Raw genomic sequence first — 20507 nt, forward strand, 5'->3', positions numbered from 1 at the left:
TGCTCCGAGGAGCCTTAACCCTCATGTAGAGTGAGCTCTTGTTGAGAAGATAGATTTCTGTAGGCCCCAGCCAACTGTAGAAAAATACCATCACTGGTTTAGAGTATTGCAGTCAGCTAGAAGGTTTGTGGTGTTGAGTCATTCCATGTTAGGAATGCATGTGACATCGCTGGTAGAATGTGAATGTTCGCATGGGCATTCTTAGTAGGACAGTTGAGAAAGAGGCTTAGGAGACGGTGACATGGTAATTTTATTCATGCTGCAGGGTTGCCAATAAAGCATCTATGAAGTTATTTGGAGTACCAGTTTATCTTACAATTTGGCGACTGAGGATCGGCAACTCTGCGTGAGCCCACGGAAGAAGAGGAATTGAGCAGAAGTGCTTGAAGTGAGAAGTAAAGGAATATCTATAACAAAACTGAGGGTAGGGAAGAGGAATAATTAATTTAATAGAAAGTGGTGCGGATGACTTAATTTGAATGGATATAATTTAAATAAGGAGAAATGACTTACCGACCGTGAGAGGAGCAGCGCGTGGAAGTGATGGAGGCGTTGTGCGTGTGAGAAGCTGGCAGTAGTATCATGGGTACTGGAAAATCTTTGCGCGAGAAGAAGAGTATCGCGTGCAACAAGAAGATTGTGACGAAAAGCAGAACCACGCAGTGATAAACGGAACGCGTCACGTAAGCGCGTTGGCGGCCATTTTAGATTGGGAATGAAAGAAATATCGAAGAACAGGAGTTTTTGGCGTATGTGAACAACAAGCGCAAAGGAGTAACAAACAGGACAGGATCCTAATATATAAAGGTGAAGGAAAAGGAGGATAATTTGCATACTATTTATGGAATGAATTAAAAAGGTAATTAAAAAAAGAAAGGAGAATTTATTACTGGGCACATTTTAACAGAGAAATAAGAATAATACATTTGGAAAAGAGCTTTTGAACAGGGATTAAGTGATAAAAGAAGGAATATAATACAGAGGAAAATGTGTGCAGTACAAAAGTTTACATTGACACCACCAATACCATTTCTGACTAAACCTGGAGAACAGGAATGGAAAGTTTATTTTAAAAACTATATGTTTACTATAAAAAAAAAACGAGGATATGACACCAGAAATTAAAAAAGGAATACTATTACACTCCTTAGGACCAGAAGGAATTAGACAATATGAACAAATGTAGAAGAAAGAAAGAGCAGAAGATGAGACTGATGTTTATGAGAATGCGTTCGATGACTTGGAGAAATCCTATGCACCTACAGTATGTGTAGCTATTGATAGGTACATGTTTATCAGGAGGAAACAAGAGCAGGATGAAAAGATAGATGACTATTTAAGTGTTTTAAGAAGAATGGTGGAGAAATGTAGATTTGGACAGATAGAAGAAGAGCTGATAAGAGACCAAATCATCATGTTGACTAATAATAAGAGTGCAAGAGAGGTTGTGGACCATGGGTGATGGAACATTGAACAAGGTACTTGCTGTAGTGAGAAAAGCGGAAGTATCTGTCAGATGTGCAAAAGCAGCTCTTGACGACGAGAAAGGAAAAGATAAAGAGGAAGTGTGCGTTGTAAGGAAGACCATAAAAGCAAGCAGCGTAGGTGCGGAACAAAAAGAAAGGTTCAATGAAATTAAAACAGAAAAGAAAACTAATTATCCAACAAAATATGAGTACAGAATAGGAAATCAAACTACGTTAGCGTGTTATAGATGTGGAAGCTATACTCATTTAGCTAACAGTAGAGCTTGTAGAGCGAGAGATCAGAAATGTACAGAATGTGGATTATTTGGTCACTATGCAAGAGTGTGCTATAGGAAAGACAAAGCTACAAGGATAAAATATGTGACAAAGGAAGAAGAAGGACGGAAAGAAGAAGATTCTGAAGATGATGATGAGATTTTTATGATAAGAGACTTTATTTTAGATGTCAAGAGTAAAGGAATAAGAAATCCAAAGTGTGAAATTGTTGTAGTGGGAGTGAAAGTGATGTTGGTGGCTGATTCCGGGTCACCATATACTATTGTTAATTTGGATATGTGGAAAGGAAAATTTGTAAATGAAATTGGTGAAGACTTAAAAAAAAGCGATATTAATCCAAGGAGTTTCACAGGGGAAAGCATTCCTATGGTGGGGTGTAGCGATGTGACTTTTGACTTTAAAGGGAGAATAGCAGAGGGTAGAATGTATGTTGCTGAATATTGACCAAGTGTGTTGGGATGGAGAGATCAGGCAAGTTTGGATATAATATTGAATCCTAATGGAAAGGAACAGGTTATTGTGTGGAGTGAGAATGATGATTTTACAAAAGAAATAAGAGAAGAGTTTAGTGGTTTTCTCAGGAAAAATTGGTATGCTTAAGGGGTTCAAACATGAAATTAAATTGAAGGAAAATGCTGTTCCTGTGAATTATAAGGTGAGAAATGTTCCATTTGCTGTAAGGAGTGAGTTAGAAAAAAGAATTGGTGAGGTTGGAAACATCTGGAATAATTGAAAGGATTGAGTCGTCTGTGTGGATGTCTCCGATTGTTGTAGCTCGGAAATCGAATGGCAAGATCAGATTGTGTGTGGATTTGAGGGGTGTAAACAAGGAGATTCAAGTGGATAAATATCCTTTGCCAAAAATTAACGAGTTATTAGCTAAAACAAAAGGTATGAGATGGTTCTCCACGGTTGACTAATCGTCAGCATACCATCAAATTCAATTGCATAAGGAGAGCAGGAAAATAACATCTTTTATAACACCTTTTGGCTGTTTTCAGTATGTTAGGATGCCATTTGGGCTAGCCTCTGCGGCGGCAGTCTTCCAAAGGATAATGAGTGAGGTTTTGAGAGACATTCATGGTGTGCTGTATTTTCAGGATGACATATTAATAATGGGGGATAATAGGAAGATACATGATCAGAGGTTAAAGGATGTATTCAATGTTTTGAGGAACAAAGGGTTAACAGCAGAATTTGTAAAGTGTAAGTTTGCTAAACAAAAGGTGGCTTATTTAGGTCACAATATTGGGATTGATGGTATATCTCCAAAGAAAGAACTATTGGAAGCAGTTACTGAAGCACCGCAGCCAAAGAACAAAGATGAACTACGTTCATTTTTAGGGTTGGTGGAGTACTACTCCAAATTTGTTAAACTTTTTGCTGAAAAGTCTTATGATTTGAGACAGTTACTCAAACAGAAGAGTAAATTTGATTGGAATGAGAATGTGTGGGATGATTATCAAATTGCTGTGGTTGAGGAAGAAGGAGTGAAGTCTATTGATAAGGGAGAATGGATCTTACAGTACGGAAAAGATGAATTGATGGAAAAAATTAAAGAGAAGGTCATGGAAGGTTGGGGAGAAAGGAAACCAGATGTGGCAGAGGAAAGAAGCTTTTGGGAAGTAAGGAGCGAACTGAGTGTTGAGTCAGGGTTTGTCTACAGAGGAGGAAAGATGATACCACCAAGAGGTTTGAGGAAAAGGATAGTAGATTTATGTCATGAGGGACATTTCGGTATTGTTAGAACAAAAAAAAGGGTTAAAAGTTCATAATGGTGGCCAGGAGTAGCTCTTGAAGTGGAAAGGGTTGCAAGGGAATGCAAAGAATGTGCAGATTCGGATAAGAGTTTAAGAACGATGAAGCCACAATTATCACCCATGCAATGTCCAGAAATGGTTTGGGATTTAGTTGCTATTGACTTTGTTGGTCCTGTTCAGAACAAAAATAAAGAGAGTAAGTTTATTATAGTTTTAATAGACTACTTTAGCAACTGGGTTGAGTTGGAAATAGTTGAGAAAGCTGATGCAGAAACGGTGATACATTTTATGAATGCCATATTATTGAGAGAAGGATTGCCTAAAAGAATTGTGAGTGATAATGGAACGCATTTTACAGCATTGAAAGTAGAAGATTTTTTTAAAAGGAATGGTATAACTCATGCTACGACGTCTGTTTATCATCCTTCGGGAAATGGCGCAGTGGAACAATTTAATCGTGTCATTAAAGGAACAATCCAAATTGCTTGCGAGAATAAGAAAAACTGGGAGATTGAGTTAAAAAAATGTTATGGGGTTATCGTCTTACACCATCTCTCACAGGTTTGAGTCCATTTGTGCTGATGAGGGGTAGGGAGCCTTTTCCGAGAGATAACATAGGATCGATGGACAGTACTAGACATGTTGAATGGTCACCAGAGAAGGTTAAATCAATCAATCAAAACATTTATATAGCACGTTACTCACCCAGAGGGTCTCAAGGCGCTTGGGGAGGGGGGGGTCCGCTACTGCTCGAACAGCCAGGTCTTGAGCTGCTTCCTGAAGGCGAGGTGGTCTTGGGTCAGGCAGAGGTGGATCGGGAGGGAGTTCCAAGTCTTGGCGGCCAGGTAGGAGAAGGACCTTCCTCCTGCTGTGGCTCTTCGGATGCGGGGGACGGCGGCGAGGGCGTGGCTGGTCGATCGAAGCTGGCGGGTAGGAGTGTAGAAGTTGAGGCGGCTGTTGAGGTATCTTGGGCCTTGGTTGTGTAGGGCTTTGTGTGCGTGGGTGAGGAGACGGAAGGTGATTCTCTTGTTGACCGGGAGCCAGTGCAGGTCTCGTAGGTGTCCGGAGATGCGGCTGTGTCGGGGGATGTCGAGGATGAGTCTTGCTGAGGCATTCTGGATCCGCTGAAGTCTCTTCTGGAGCTTGGCGGTGGTTCCGGCGTAGAGGGCGTTGCCGTAGTCCAGTCGGCTGGTGATGAGGGCCTGGGTGACCGTCTTCCTGGTGTCGGTGGGGATCCACCGGAAGATCTTACGTAGCATGCGCAGGATATTGAAGCAGGACGAGAAGACGGCATTGACTTGTCTGGTCATGGAGAGGGAGGAGTCCAGGATGAAGCCCAGGTTGCGTGCGTGGTCTGTTGGTTTGGGTGCGCTGCCCAGGGTGGGGGGCCACCAGGAGTCATCCCAGGCGGAGAGCGAGGAGCCCAGGATGAGAACTTCCGTCTTGTCTGGGTTCAGTTTCAGGCGGCTGGTCATCATCCACTCGGCTACGTCTGTCACCCCTTCGTGTAGGCTGGCTCTGGCGGTGGCTGGGTCGTTGGTGAGGGAGAGGATCAGCTGAGTGTCGTTGGCGTAGGAGATGATGTTGAGGTTGTGTTGGCGTGCGATGGCTGCGAGGGGGCTCATGTAGACGTTGAAGAGGGTGGGGCTGAGCGATGATCCCTGTGGTACGCCGCAGATTACTTCGGTGGCTTCTGATCTGAACGGTGGAAGGCGGACTCTCTGAGTCCTTCCGGCGAGGAAGGAGATGATCCACTCCAGTGCCTTCTCCTGGATTCCGACGTTGCTGAGGCGCTGTACTAGGGTGCGATGGCAGACCGTGTCGAATGCCGCGGAGAGGTCCAGGAGGATGAGGGCCGCAGTCTCCCCGTTGTCGAGCAGGGCTCGGATGTCATCGGTGGCTGCGTGAGGGCGTTCTCGGTGCTGTGGTTGGCCCGGAAGCCAGACTGCGAGAGGTCGAGGGATCCATTCGTCTCGAGGAAGGCGGCCAGCTGCTTGTTGACGGTCTTCTCGATGACTTTGGCCGGAAACGGGAGGAGCAAGATGGGACGGTAGTTTTTGAGTTCGGTGGGGTCCGCTGATGGTTTCTTCAGTAGAGCGCTGAGTTCGGCGTGCTTCCAGCTCTCCGGGAACTTGGCGGTGTCGAAGGATGTGTTGATGATGTCCCGCAGGTGGGGAGCGATGACAGCGTCGGCCTTGTTAAAGACGTGGTGAGGGCAGGGGTCGGTTGGAGATCCGGAGTGGATGGAGTTCATCGTACGGATGGAGTCTTCGGTGGTGATCGGGGTCCATGCGCGGATGGATGTGGTCGGGGGCGTTGGTGCGGTCGTGGGGAGCGTTGGTTGCGTGCTGCAGCTGATGTGTATGTCTGCGATCTTGTTGTGGAAGTAGGAGGCGAGGGAGTTGCAGAGGTCTTGCGATGGGGTGATGTCGTTGTTTCCGGCGTTGGGGTTGGTGAGCTCTTTAACGATGTTGAAGAGTTCCTTGCTGTTGTGTGCGTTGTTGTCCAGTCGTTCCTTGAATGCAGTTTACTTGGCGGCGTGGATCAGTTGATGGTGTTTTCGAGTGGGGAGCTTGTGGGGGGGTCATGTTGTCTGGTGTTGGGTCTCTGCGCCAGGCTCTCTCGAGGGCTCGGCAGTTCTTCTTGGAGCTCTTGAGTTTGTCAGTGAACTCTCTGCCAAAGCGCCGGGACACCCGTTCTGGGTAGCCGTGCGCTCAAGAAATACAGTTCTAACATAACATAACATAACCATGGTGCTTTCTTACTGCCGGGTCTGCTAGGCGGGGTCCTCAGTGGGGCGAGGTCGTCTGCGCAGGTGCTGATCCACTTCGTGAGGTTGTCGGCGGCCTGGCTGGGGTTCGCTGAGTTGGTGGGAGGGTGCTGGCTCAGGGATGCGGCGAGCTGGTCGGCCGTGATCTTGTTCCAGCTCCTGCGTGCAACCTGTTGCTGGTGATGGAGGATCGTGGTTCTTCTGAAGCTGAAGTGGATGCAGCTGTGGTCCGTCCAGTGGAGTCTGGTGGCATGGCTGAAGACGATGTCCTTGCTGGATGAGAAGACTGGGTCGAGTGTGTGTCCAGCGTAGTTGGTGGGAGTGGTCACCAGCTGCTTGAGACCGAGGTTGGCGAGGTTGTCCAGCAGGGTGGTGGTGTTGCGGTCGTTGTTGTTCTCCAGGTGGAAGTTGTGGTCCCCGAGGAGGATGTAGTCAGCAGAGGGGAGGTCGTGCGGGCAGATGAAGTCGGCGATGTCTTAGCTGAATTGTGTGCGTGGTCCCAGGGGTCTGTAGACAAGGGTGCCTCTGAGGGTGGTCTTGGGGTCGGTGTGGATCTGGAAGTGCAGGTGTTCGGCGGTTGTGAGGGTGTCGTCGGTGTTGGTTGTGATGCGGATGGTGTTCCTGTGGACGATGGCGAAGCCCCCTCCGGTCTGATTGCCGCGGTCCCTCCGGGTGATCTTGTATCCGTCCGGGATGGCAATGGCGATGTCGGGCGCTGAGGAGGCATTCATCCAGGTTTCCGTGAGGAAGGCGACGTCTGGAGATGTGGTGTCGAGGAGGTTCCAGAGTTCGATGGCGTGTCTGTGCACGGAGCGAGTGTTGAGCAGGATGCACTTCAGGTGGTTGCTGCTGGTGCTCGGCCTGGTGGGTGATCGTGTAGTGCAGGTCCGGATGCAGGTGAACTTGCAGGAGTGGCAGCTGAAGGGTCCGTGGGTGCGTCTCGGGGTGGCTCTGTAGCATCCCGGGATCCGACCGGTGTTGAGTGCGATGAGTTCGGTGGAGTCGTAGGTCTGTCGGGTCGCCTTGCGTCGGTGGGGGCCAGGGGTTCTGGCGCTGGGCGCGGTCCAGGCGCGGGCGGGCGCAGACGGGCTTACCTTTGGCGCACAATCGGCGCGCCCGCTGCGCATACGCACGGTCGCCATTTATGGCGAAGTGGGAGGGAGGGCGGAGCAGCTGGGAGGCGGAGCAGCTGGGAGGCGGGAGCGGGGAGGGCACAGAAGAAAAAGGGGGCGTGGCAGCGTGCACGGCAGTGGGAAGCGGGACGGGGGGCACAGGGGGCAGCGGGAGACGGCAGAGGGAAAATACAATCAGGGGAACCAGGTGAAAAACACTATGAGCGAGGATGGAGACAGAAACAAAATATCAGTTGACACAGGGGGAATAAAACACTTACAAGCAAGGATGGAGACAAAATGAGAAGGAGTTAGCACAAGGGGAGAAAACAACGCAGAATTGCACGAGAGCCCGCTAGAGCAGTGGGGGGCGGGGTCTTCAAGGGAGGCTCAGCGAGGCTGAGTGCAGCATCGGGGCGGGAAGGCACACGCAGCAGCTGGTGGCCGTGAGGCGAGGGGGTGTCCTGAGCACAGGTCACACCTTCAGAAATTATTAGAGCACAGCAAGTGTATAAAAAGTATTTTGACACAAAGAATGTGACAAGGATGGAAGAACCCAAAGTTGGAGATCGGGTTAAAACTAAGAAATGGGGGAAGGTAGCTAAGGGTGAGTGTATTTTCAAAACTGTGTAAGGTCATGGAGTGTTTGAAAAACTCAGCGAGACTTAGTGATGGTCGTGTATGGCATATGAGTTGTATAGCTAAATAAAGGAATGTTAAAAAAGCACAGGAAGAGGATGTTGGGAAAACCACAGCTATGTTTGATGAATGGTTGTGGGAGGATGAAGTGGAGGATGGTGTGGAAATTGAAGGAGGGTATGGTCAGGAAACTACAGAATCATGTGAACAAACTTGTGTTGATTCTAGCAGGTTGGGAAGGTTTGGAAGAGTCATCCATACTCCTCACAGATTTAGAGATTATAAGTTGTCATAGATTTAAGCTATAATTTATATTTTGTATATAGTTTTATTATTTATAAAGGGGGAGATGTGTGGTGTTGAGGGATTCCATGTTAGGAATGCATGTGACATCGCTGGTAGAATGTGAATGTTCGCATGGGCATTCTTAGTAGGACAGTTGAGGAAGAGGCTTAGGAGACTGTGACATTGTAATGTTATTCATGCTGCAGAGTTGCCAATAAAGCATCTATGAAGTTATTTGGAGTGCGAGTTTATCTTACAAGGTTTCGTCAGTAACTGAATGCTATTGAGTCAGTGGTCTATAACGCAATGACATGCCTCTATGTATTTACTTTAATTCACAACCCCACACTGAGCAGCCGGAGAATATTGGACATCACCAAATTGATGGGTGTGTGGCCACAAATGCTGTGTTCTTTTTCATTTGTGAATCAGTGTTTGAATCTATTTCTCCCAAAAAAGAAAGAAAATACAACTTGGATGGAGGGGTACCCATGTACCAATATCCAAAGGTAGCCTTGTTTGTTATTTTTATGATTAAGAAGATACATTTTCTATAATTTTTAAGATTCAGGTAACTTTTTTTTTGCAGCCCAGTAATACCTAACAAAGTGACTCTGTTTTTATCTTTTCTTTTCCGACAGAATGATAAAGATGAATCGCAATGGGTTGAACGGTTGCTTCGACTGCACGCAGCCCGCGTCAGGGACGTAGAACTTCTCACCGGACTCAGCTTTTTCCAGGACAGAAAAGAGCCTGTTTCAAATTTATTGCAACTTAAAACTTACTTACCCGTTTTTGATGATGATGACTGATTGAATATTAAGGAGTTTTTTTAAAAGCAAATATATATATATATCTATGCATTGCAATCTGGAGATGGCCAGCACGGAAGTAAAATGCAATGTGAAAAGTCTTTTGAGAAGTTCCAAGGATGAACAGAAGTATTTCACTGCGTTGATAGTACCTCAGGGACAATTATTTGGCCAAATGGAAGATCCTTTTTAGATTTTTTGTATCACATAATTTAATGTCCTAAGATGTCATTCGGTGTAGGAGAAGATTAAAGTTTTTAAACTTCTTTTGCAATTTTTGTAACATAGTAGCACAATCAAAATAACGGCAATGAAGGTGATACATTTGTAACACGGTTATTTGTACTTTTCTTATTAAAAGTGTATTTATTTTATGATATCAAATTCAAGTATACAAATATATTGATGTATTATAAAAAAATAAGTTATTTATTCTGTCATAATTTACATTGCTGCTGCATCTCCACTAATCAACCTTTTTTGTACTGGTCTAGGAGTCTGTACATTTTCAGAATCGGCCATATGTAATACAGCGTATTAGGAGTGAAGAATGCTAGCATATGTGCATTAACTATGGGAAGGAAGTTTCACAACAAGCAATAGTAACGGATCCATTTTTAATTTGAAGTAGTACAATAAAGAAAATGTTCAAACTACTCACATGAACGATAAAAGAAACAATGTTCTCATTTAACAATTTAATGTTACAAAACAATAATTTTTTCAAAGGAACAATGTATCATATTATTAATTGTTTAGTGCCTGCTAGAAGTCCAGGAATATAAATCTAAGTTTGTAGGGGATTGACATACTACCATTGCAGTTACTATGTGAAGTAACCTCCTATTGAGAAACATAACAAGGGCATCCAGGCTCTATAGATAATTGTTAAGAGTTTACTCCTGGCCATTAAAAATGCTCTATCACCCCATTTCTTTTTTTTTTGGTTCTCTGTACCACGAGCAGCAGTTGAAGAGATGAGCAGAGAGGTCTGTCTGGAGAATGCCGACTGAACATTGTTTTTAATCTTGTTGGATATAGAAGATGAAGCGCCTTATGTACCATTCAGAGATATTTAAAACTAATGGGCTTATTAATAGGGAGCCAATGCAGGGTTTCTAGTCCCTTCCCAGCATGGCTTCTGGAAATGTCCATATGTTCTGATGTTCCCAGTCTTTCTTGCAAAATAAATCAACATAAAGTTTAAAGTCATTCAACATTTGCTAAAAATAAATACAAATTGTCAATTTTTCCACAGGTTACTAGAATCATTGTACATGGGGAGGATAGGTGACAGCATTCATGGTTCAGCACCCCTAAAACATAAAAGTGTAACCACACTAAGGCCCGGACTCAGGTGTTCTCGGCTCTACTCCCTTGAGGCTACAGAATAAGGAGACTAATAGAGGTTCTCTCCACTTGGGGCCAGATGTATCAAGGCTTTTGCGACTTTTGCGACTCGCAAACGGCCTTTTAGCATGATTTGGAATGTATGAAAAAATCGCAATTTAAGGAATCGCAAAAAATAGCGATTCCTTATTTTGCCTTAGCATTTAAGGAATCGTAATTTTTGCGATTCTTTAAATGATATGTATGTAACTTTTTGAAATAGCGAATTTGTGTTAAGAAATCGCAAATTACCACCAACTTGTAGTTGGTGGTAATTTGCGATTTCTTTTAAAAATGCCCTATTTGGCATTTGTGAGGGTGGCATGTGACACACATACATGCCCATAGGGCATGTATGTGTGCCACATGCACACACATGTAAATTTCAGGGGTGCAGCAGGGTGTCTTTGAGACACCCCTGCACCCTTGAATTAATTCTCAAATTGCGAATAGCAAATTGCGAATTCGCAATTTGAGAATTATTGCACCATCATTCCTATGGGCCTCCTGGCCCATAGGAATGCATAGGAAATTATTCCTTATTTGCGAATTCGCAAAATGCGAATTCGCAAATAAAGAATAATAAGGAATCGCTAAAAAATAGCGATTTTGTACATATATTCCATTTTACGAATTCTAAATAGCGATTCGCAAAAAATCGCTATTTAGAATTCGCAAATCGGAAGCTTGATACATCTGCCCCTATATTGTCTTCTCAATATTGGAGGAAAATGACAATGATCTTCAGGATGACTGGCTATGCAGTTTAGAGTTTCATTTAGAAAGAGGGCCACCCAAACTGTGCAAAAAAGGGAAGCATTAGGGTAACTCTGCTTGAGAAAGAAACAAACATTGGTAACTCCCATAGCTCTCTGCTAGAAAAAGCAGATCAATTGGCTTTTCATGCGTTTCTTTCCAATTACATGCATGTGCATGTGTCTAGAAACATGCACACGCCTGGGTCACATTTTCTGTGAAAGAAATTCCATTCACAGCTGGCCATCGTTGTAATGGCTGTGGCCATTTTTATTTTACCTATCTAAGAGGGCGGGTAGTTAAGGGACTAAAAACAAAAAAAAAAGTTGCAGAAAGTTCAAAAAGCAAGTGACCAGCCCGACAGCTGCTCCACGATGGGAGAATAGGTAGTGGGACTGGGAGCTGGCAGGCAGCTTCCAGGAGCAGGTTAGAGGGCGATGAAATAGTGGATGACCTAGCAGGACTTCGCAGTTGCCGAGCCCTCTTAAGAAATTGAAATATATAAGGTTTAAAATTAAATACACAGTGAGTGTGATGGTAAATGGGGCGAGAGAGGAAAATATATAGAGAGAAAGAAAATATGTACTGTCAGGGATGGCTTAAAGCAAAAAGAATTCAGTGGAAGGATACAACTCATCCGGTGAGGACACTAGGAGACTTCAATGCTACTGGGAAGGACAAACACAAAAATAGGGAGGAAAGCCATTAAACCAGAAGCGAGATACACAACAAAACCATCATGCGACAACCAAGGAGCTGACCAAAAGCCCACTCTAAGGATATGTAATGCATTGAAGACAATCGGCCTCGCCAACAGACAACCAAAGATGTTTGTAGCAGAAACATAAAGAAGACTAGGATGAACCCAGCAGTACAGGTGGTCTAAACATTAAACTAGAAAAGCATTAATATTATTGTTTGGGAACACATTGCTGCAACATGACATATAATATTGCAAGTCACAAATCTTTTGCCAGGATTTCAGGTAGTAATTTGCAGTGGGTTGCTACCCCTCCCGATTTAATCAACATAATCTGGTTACATTTCAGGATAGTTCTGAGTGAATCTTTGCCTAACACTTGGTGTCTGTGGCACAGGAAGAAGTTAATTCCCTAGTTAAATATATGCTAAGTTCGAAGAGTACCAAACAACATTAAAGATGAGAATACAACACTCTGCAATTCCCAAAACCAATTTAGAAACCAGACAGATATATCAATCTGAAAGAGACTGTAGTTATAGATTCATTACCCCTACAATTACCCCCAGGCATCAGATTGGATCTGGAGATTTTCTCTATTGCCGTAATCTTGCACATTGGTATGTTGCGTCGTTCAACTCCACGTCCTTTGTCGGTGTTGTGTTCACCGGAATGCCGTTGCAGTGTCTATTTAGACGCCGCCCCTGCACGCTGACATCCCTTCTTTCTTTCTCCGCACCAGACTAGCGCAGGTCCAGAAAGAGCTTGCCCCTTAGTCATATTTTTACTAAACTTTTTTTACTTTTGTCTACGTCTTTTTCGAGGATTCCACTCCTTGTGCTCTAGCGATGTCCCACTGTCGGACCGGATTCAAGCATTGTGACGTCTGTCACAAGCTGATGTCCGTTACGGATCCGCATCTCATGTGCCTCTGGTGCCTCGAGCGCGACCACGACCAGTAGTCCTTTGGAGCCTGCTTCTGGGACGACTCTGTGCTTCCCTCCTTTTCCTGGAGCCGGAGCGTCCCCTGTCCAGCTTCGAGCTTTCTACAAAGTGCTTCACGGCATCTTTGGGCAGCCCGACTCCGCCGGTGCGCCTTCAGGCCCTGCAGACTCGGCTGGGGCCCCCAGAGGCTTGAGGCCTGGATCTGGATCAATGCCGGTCGACTTCACGGTTCCTTCTCCGGCACTGATTCCAGTGACGATGCCGGCGGCACCAGTTGTGTCCTTGAACGGCGCTAACCATAGCCTTACCCCCGACTTGGACACGGCGCCGGACCTGGTGCTGGAAGGTATATTTGTGCCTCTGTTCATTCCTGGTGTTCCTTTCCGACTTGAGTGGCAACCAGAGGAGGGTGAGGAGGACTGGGAGGGGTCTGTGGACCTTTTGGCTGACCGGTTTGAAGAGTCAGACTGGCAAGAGGAACTGGGTGATGCCAGTGGTTTGGATACCTCCCTAGACCTTGGCACGCTCTCCCCCCCCTACCGTGGCTACAGAGGAGGGAGATTCATATGCAGTGGTGTTGTGTATAGTGGCTGAGGCCTTTGGCCTTGAGCTTCCTACGGTGGCAGTCAGGACTGACCTCCTGACGGAGGTGCTTCAACCGGCAGCGGCCTCTTTGTAGCCCCTTTTGCCTTTTTAATAAAGCCCTCAACGACGTCCTTCTGGGCACTTGGTCCAAGCCCAGCACAGGGGCTCCTGTGGACAGGATGATTGCCCAAAGCCACCGCCCGGCCCGATCGACCCACTTTTCCTCTCCCAACACCGCGACCTGCGAGAGCTTGGTGGTCTAAGCCTCCTCCTCTAAGGGCACATTCCTTACTGCTCCCCCAGATTGGGAATCCAAGAAGCTGGACCACCTTGGGAAGAAGATGTTTTCTTCCACCAGCTTAGCGCTGTGGTCGGTGAACACTACATTCCTCTTGGGCCGTTATGCCCATACAGTGTGGGATATGGTTACGCAAGTGTTGAGACAGTACCTGGAGGAGGCCCGGGCCATTCTCATCCGTGCAGTCGCAGAGGGTAGAGATGCAGCTAAGTTCACCGTCAGACCTGGACTGGATACTTCGGACTCTCTGGGCAGAACGGTTTCCACGTCAGTAGCCTTGAGGCGCTACACCTGGTTTATTTATTTATTTATTTTTTGTGTTTTCTATAGCGTGAACATGACCCTGCACAGGGTATCAGAGCGCTTTACAGGAGCATTTAAACACACCGTCCTTTACATAGTACAAGACATTAATGGTTTGCGGCATTGCAATTCCGTAAGGTATAACAACATATATAGTGTTCAACAGATAGATTACCATAAAGTCTCTAGAACTATAAAACACAATAAGACAAAAACGAATATAAAAGTCCAAAATTGTACAGTGAGCTGCTTGTGTGAACATTCGAATAGCAAGGCAGAATGAAATATATAATGTTCAGCTGTAGGGTATTGGGGGACAAATTTCTTCATATAAAACAATTTTTCTTCCTTTTTGAATGTTGCCATGGTTGGAATTCTTCTCATGTCGGTGGGGAGGGCGTTCCAAATTCTCGGTGCTGCCCCTGAGAACGCTCGGTCATAAGTTCTTTTCTTACGGAAACGCACCGGTTTCAGTATTAGATCAGCTTTGCTCCTGGAGGAACATGTCCCTCCAAAAGCGTGAGTTTCTGGGCAAGGTAGACTGGAGATTTGTTGTGTATTGCTTTATGGGTGATGCATTTATTTATTTTATTTATTTATTTTTAACACTTGTAGAGCGCACTGTTACCGTACTGTGTCCTGGCGCTGTCTTGATAGCTCCTAAACTGATCCCCAAGTTAGTTTACGAACAGCCATGTTTTTAGCTTTCTGCGAAAGGTCATCAAATCAGGGGACAGTCGGAGAGCTAATGGAAGGGTATTCCAGGCAACTGCTGCCCCTCTGCAAAAGCTCCTACCTCCCCAACACACTTTCCTGATACGTGGGGTCTTGATCAGTCCCAGGGTAGCTGACCTCAGGAGTCTACCAGGCTTGTACCATTGAAAGTATTGCCCCAAGAATGATGGACCAATGCCATGGACCGCCTTGAAGACAATGCACATGCTTTTAAATAGGATCCGCTTCCTTACTGGTAGCCAATGTAACTTCACAAGTTCATGAGAGATCAAAGCAAACTTGGGCAAACCTGTGAGAAGGCGAGCAGCTGCGTTCTGTAGTATCTGTAACTTATCGAGTACTCCTTGCTGGGCTTCAAGGAGTAAACTGTTACAGTAGTCCAATCGTGAGAGCACCACGGCCGTCACAACTGTTTTTTTGCAATCCCCCGGAAGAAACGGGAGAATATTTTGAAGGATTTTCAGTGTCCAGTGAATAGATGAAGCTTAGGCGTTTACCTGGGGTCTGTAGGAAAGTCTATCATCTACAATGACCCCCAAGTCCTTAACTTTATTTACCGGGGTGGGAAAAGTCCCCATCTCCTCTGGCCACCATCTCGGGCCCAAAAAGTTGGCCGTAGGGCCGAACAGTATCACTTCGGTTTTGGCCGAATTGAGTTTTAGGCAATTTTTGGCCATCCAGGTGCTCACAGCCTTCATGCATTCCTGGAACTTACTGGCCACGTCATCCTCTCTCCCTGGTAGCAGTGACACCACAATCTGTGTGTCATCTGCGTAAGATGTAAGTTCATACCCATGGGAGCGGATGACCGGGACCAGAGAGGAGACATAGACATTAAACAAGGTAGGGCTAAGTGAGGAACCCTGAGGAGCCCCACAAGGTGGTTGAAAGGGTTTAGACTCAAAGTCTCCAAGCGCTACTACTTGGACCCTATTGGTCAAAAAAGATCTCAAAATGTCTAAAGCCTTCCCCTGGACCCCACATTCTTCCAGCCGGTCCACCAAGATGGTATGGTGGACAGGGTCCAAAAGGCCGCAGACAGATCCAGCATGACCAGGACCGCCCAACCTCTGGAGTCCATCACATTCCTGACCTCTTCAGTTGACTTAACCAGGGCGGACTCCGTACTATGGCCTGGTCTAAACCCATGCTGCGATCTGTCTAGCCCCTGAGTGGTTCCTAGGTGTGCACTGAGCTGGATGTTCATAATCCTTTCTATGATCTTGGCCGGCAGAGGTAGTCTTGCAATCGGCCGATAGTTATGGGGTCCGAGATGTCCAAGTTCGGCTTTTTTTATGACAGCTTAATGGAAGCCCGCTTCCAACTCGATGGAAAGTCCCCCATCTCAAATAGCTGGTTCGATAATGCTGCTAGGGCGTTGGCTATGGGGGTTACTGCCAGCTTTGCAACTGTTACTGGACAGGGGTCATGGGGTGAGCCCGATTTTAAGTTCAGCAAAGTTCTTAATCTCTTCCCCTTCTACTGGGGCAAAACCCAGCAGTTTAGTGCCCTGGATGGTCGCCGTCCGGCTCCTAGATCTGGATGCCTGCAGGATCTGTGATACCTGGGCTTCCAAAGATACAAAAATCTTTTCCAACTTTCTCGAAAAAAACTGAGCTAAGCTCTCACAGAGTTCCTGGCTTGGCGGCGTAACTGCTAGTTTAGGTGTAGCCAGGCTTACTACCGTGTGAAAGAGTTCCTTGGAGGAACTTTTAGCAGCAAGGATCCGGTCTGTAAAGTAGGCTTGCTTAAGTTATCTTATCCTCTCTTTGTAGTTTCCCTGACTGGCTCTATATGTTTTCTTCTCTGCCTCGTTGTAGTTTTTGCGCAAGACTCGTTCTAACATTTTACACTCGCACTTTAGCTCCCTGAGTTACTCTGTAAACCAGGGGGCTGATGGAACCATATGAGTGGGGAGCCATCTTTTAGGTGGAGCCAGTATAGTACAGGCCTGATCGATCCAGTTGGCATAAGAAATAGCGGCTTCATCTGTCCCTACGGGCAAAGGCACCATGGAGGATACCAACAGTTCCTCCAAGGCAGTCCCATCTATTTTGTTCCAGGCTCTGCTAACCTTAACTTCGGTGAAGCGGTCGCTCCCCTCGCTGCTCCCTGCACATCAGCCTGCTTCTGCTGGTATCGTTATATCCTCGCTGTGCACGCTCTGCTCTCTGTAGCGCCTATTAGCAGACTTGGTTATCACTGATTTGTTTGTTAACTGTAGCGCCGTACCCCATCTCGTCCTGCGCTCCTTGGATCACTGCCATTTTGTGTGTTTACTTGTTGTTGTTGCTTAGCCTAGCCTACCAGCCCCGCACCCGCCTCCCGGCTGCTCCTCCCTCCCACTGTGATTAAAGCCCCACACTGCCGGAAATAGCGCTGTGACCGTCCTGAGCCTCGGCGAAGCGGTCGCTCCCCTCGCTGCTCCCTGCACATCAGCCTGCTTCTGCTGGTATCGTTATATCCTCGCTGTGCACGCTCTGCTCTCTGTAGCGCCTATTAGCAGACTTGGTTATCACTGATTTGTTTGTTAACTGTAGCGCTGTACCCCATCTCGTCCTGCGCTCCTTGGATCACTGCCATTTTGTGTGTTTACTTGTTGTTGTTGCTTAGCCTAGCCTACCAGCCCCGCACCCGCCTCCCGGCTGCTCCTCCCTCGCCCCTCCACTATCCATATATGACAGATACTTTTACGCGCAGCGGTCACGCGCAGCGGTCACGCGCAGCGGTCACGCGCAGCGGTCGCGCCCCATTCGCGCCGAAGGTGCGCCAAAGGTAAGCCCGTCTACGCCCGTCCGCGCCAAGCCCGCGCCCAGCGCCAGACCCACTGGCCCCCGTCCCACCCACCCCACCCGCATTACATACGACGCCTCCTCCCTCTTAGCCCTAAATCCCGGCCGACTGCGCCCAAGCCGCTCCCGGACACACCCATGGACCCTTCACATGCAACTCCTGCAAGTATGACGGCACCAAGACCAACTCCACATCCACGAACACCAAACAGAGATCTGACACCAACCACCTAAAATGTATCCTGCTCAACACCCGCTCGGTCCACAGACACGCCATCGACCTTTGACATCTACTAGACACCATCTCTCCGGACGTTGCCTTTCTAACAGAAACATGGATGAACGCCTCCTCAGCCCCAGACATCACCATTGCCATCCCGGAAGGCTACAAGATCATCCGTAAGTACCGCACCAAGCAAACAGGAGGGGGCATCGCCATCGTCCATAAGAACTCCATCCGCATTTCAACCAGCTCAGATGTCAACCTTGCTAGCGCCGAACACCTTCACTTCCAGATCCACACAGACCCCAAGACCACACTCGGAGGCACCCTCCTCTACAGGCCACCTGGACCCCGTGCACAATTCAGTGAAGACATCACTGACTTTATCACCCCACACGCCCTCCCCTCCGAGGAATACATTCTACTGGGAGACCTCAATTTTCACCTGGAAAAGAGCAACGACAGCAACGCCACCACCCTACTGGACAATCTCGCCAACCTTGGACTCAAACAACTTGTTAACACCCCCACTCACTACGCAGGTCACACACTCGACCCCATCTTCACCTCCAGCAAACATATCTCCTTCAGTCACACCACAGTTCTCCATTGGACGGACCACAGCTGCGTTCACTTTGTCTACAAAAAGACCACAACCCACAACCATCCTCAACCTACTCTGCGAAGAAACTGGAACAAAATCACCATCGACCAGATCTCATCGCTTATTCAAAACCCCCCTGCCCACTCTTCGAACCCCAACCAAGCAGCCATTAACCTCACTCAATGGCTAACCAACGGCGCCGACAACCTAGCACCTTTGAAAAAACGTCAAAACAAACTAGGCAGCAAAAACGCTCCCTGGTTCAACGATGATCTTAAGAAATCCAAGAAACTCTGTCGCTCCCTTGAGAAGGCCTGGAAAAAAGACCCTAACACCAGCACCAAGGACGCCTTCAAAAACGCCACCCGCACACACCACCAACTGATCCGGACTGCCAAGAAAGCTGCACTTAAAGACCGACTAGACAACAACGCCCACAACAGCAAGGAATTATTCAACATCGTTAAAGAATTTACCAACCCCTCAGCCAACTCCAACGACATCACTCCCTCTCAAACCCTTTGCGACTCCCTAGCCTCGTTCTTCCACAACAAAATCGCAGACATCCACAACAGCTTCGACAACCAACCCATAGACCAACCCTCCCAACCTTCTGCCGTACCCTCACCCCCCTTGAACATCCTTAATGACTGGAACCCTATCTCCACTGAGGACACCATCCGCCTGATGAACTCCATTCACTCAGGATCCCCCACAGACCCATGCCCTCACCATATCTTCAACAAAGCAGACTCCATCATAGCACCACACCTCCGAGACGTCATCAACTGCTCCCTCAACTCCGCCAACTTCCCGGAAAGCTGGAAACACGCCGAACTCAGCGCCCTTCTGAAAAAACCCACAGCTGACCCTACCGAACTCAAAAACTACCGCCCCATCTCGCTCCTACCATTCCCGGCCAAAGTCATCGAGAAAGCTGTCAACAACCAGCTCGCCGCCTTCCTCGAAACCAACAAATCACTCGACTCCTCACAGTCCGGCTTCCGACCAAAACACAGCACCGAGACCGCACTCATCGCAGCAACAGACGACATTCGAACTCTACTGGACAATGGAGACACAGTCGCCCTCATCCTCCTTGACCTCTCCGCAGCCTTCGACACAGTCTGTCATAGCACCCTCCTACAACGCCTCAGAAACATCGGAATCCAAGGAAAAGCACTGTAATGGATCACCTCGTTCCTTACCGGAAGAACTCCGAGAGTTCGCCTTCCACCATTCAAGTTAGAGGCCACTGAAGTCATCTGCGGCGTGCCACAAGGATCTTCACTCAGCCCCACCCTCTTCAAAGTATACATGAGCCCCCTCGCGACCATCGCACGCCAACACAACCTCAACATCATCTCCTACGCTGATGACACTCAACTGATCCTCTCACTCACCAAAGACCCTAACACCGCCAAAACCAACCTACATGAAGGAATGAAAGAAGTAGCCGAGTGGATGAATCACAGCCGTCTGAAACTGAGCTCAGACAAAACAGAAGTCCTTATCTCAGGTACCTCCCCCTCTGCCTGGGATGACTCTTGGTGGCCAGAGGCCCTTGGAAAAGCACCCATCCCGACGGACCACGCACGGAACCTAGGCGTCATCCTGGACTCCTCACTCTCGATGAACAGACAAGTCAACGCCGTTTCATCATCCTGCTTAAAGATTCTTCGCATGCTCAAAAAAACATTTCGCTGGATCCCCACCGAAACTAGAAAAACGGTCACCCACGCACTGGTCATGAGCCGCCTGGACTACGGTAACCCCCTATACACCGGTACCACCGCAAATCTTCAGAAAAAACTCCAACGCATCCAGAACGCATCAGCCAGACTCATACTAGACATCCCGCGTAAAGACCACATTTCTAGTCACCTGAAAAACCTCCACTGGCTCCCCGTCAATAAGAGGATAACATTCCGCCTCCTAACCCACGCACACAAAGCACTTTACGAACTTGGACTCGAATGCCTCAACACTCTACTTTCCTTCTACACCCCCTCCCGCCAGCTACGCTCCTCTAACCA

At 47.2% G+C, this 20507-nt stretch overlaps 1 protein-coding gene across 1 annotated transcript in view; it reads left to right on the plus strand.

Annotated features, from left to right (window-relative positions):
• ENPP1 (ectonucleotide pyrophosphatase/phosphodiesterase 1) overlaps window positions 1–10072 on the plus strand; it is a 612613-nt gene extending 602541 nt beyond the window's left edge. The window contains exon 25 of the mRNA XM_086927432.1: window positions 8971–10072. Coding sequence (XP_086783558.1) covers window positions 8971–9141 — 171 coding nt within the window. The 3' untranslated portion in view covers window positions 9142–10072. The remainder of the gene's footprint in view (window positions 1–8970) is intronic.
• Window positions 10073–20507: the final 10435 nt, after the last annotated feature.

Source organism: Lissotriton vulgaris, chromosome 6 (assembly GCF_964263255.1).
Source record: "Lissotriton vulgaris chromosome 6, aLisVul1.2, whole genome shotgun sequence".
Lineage (NCBI taxonomy): Eukaryota > Metazoa > Chordata > Amphibia > Caudata > Salamandridae > Lissotriton > Lissotriton vulgaris.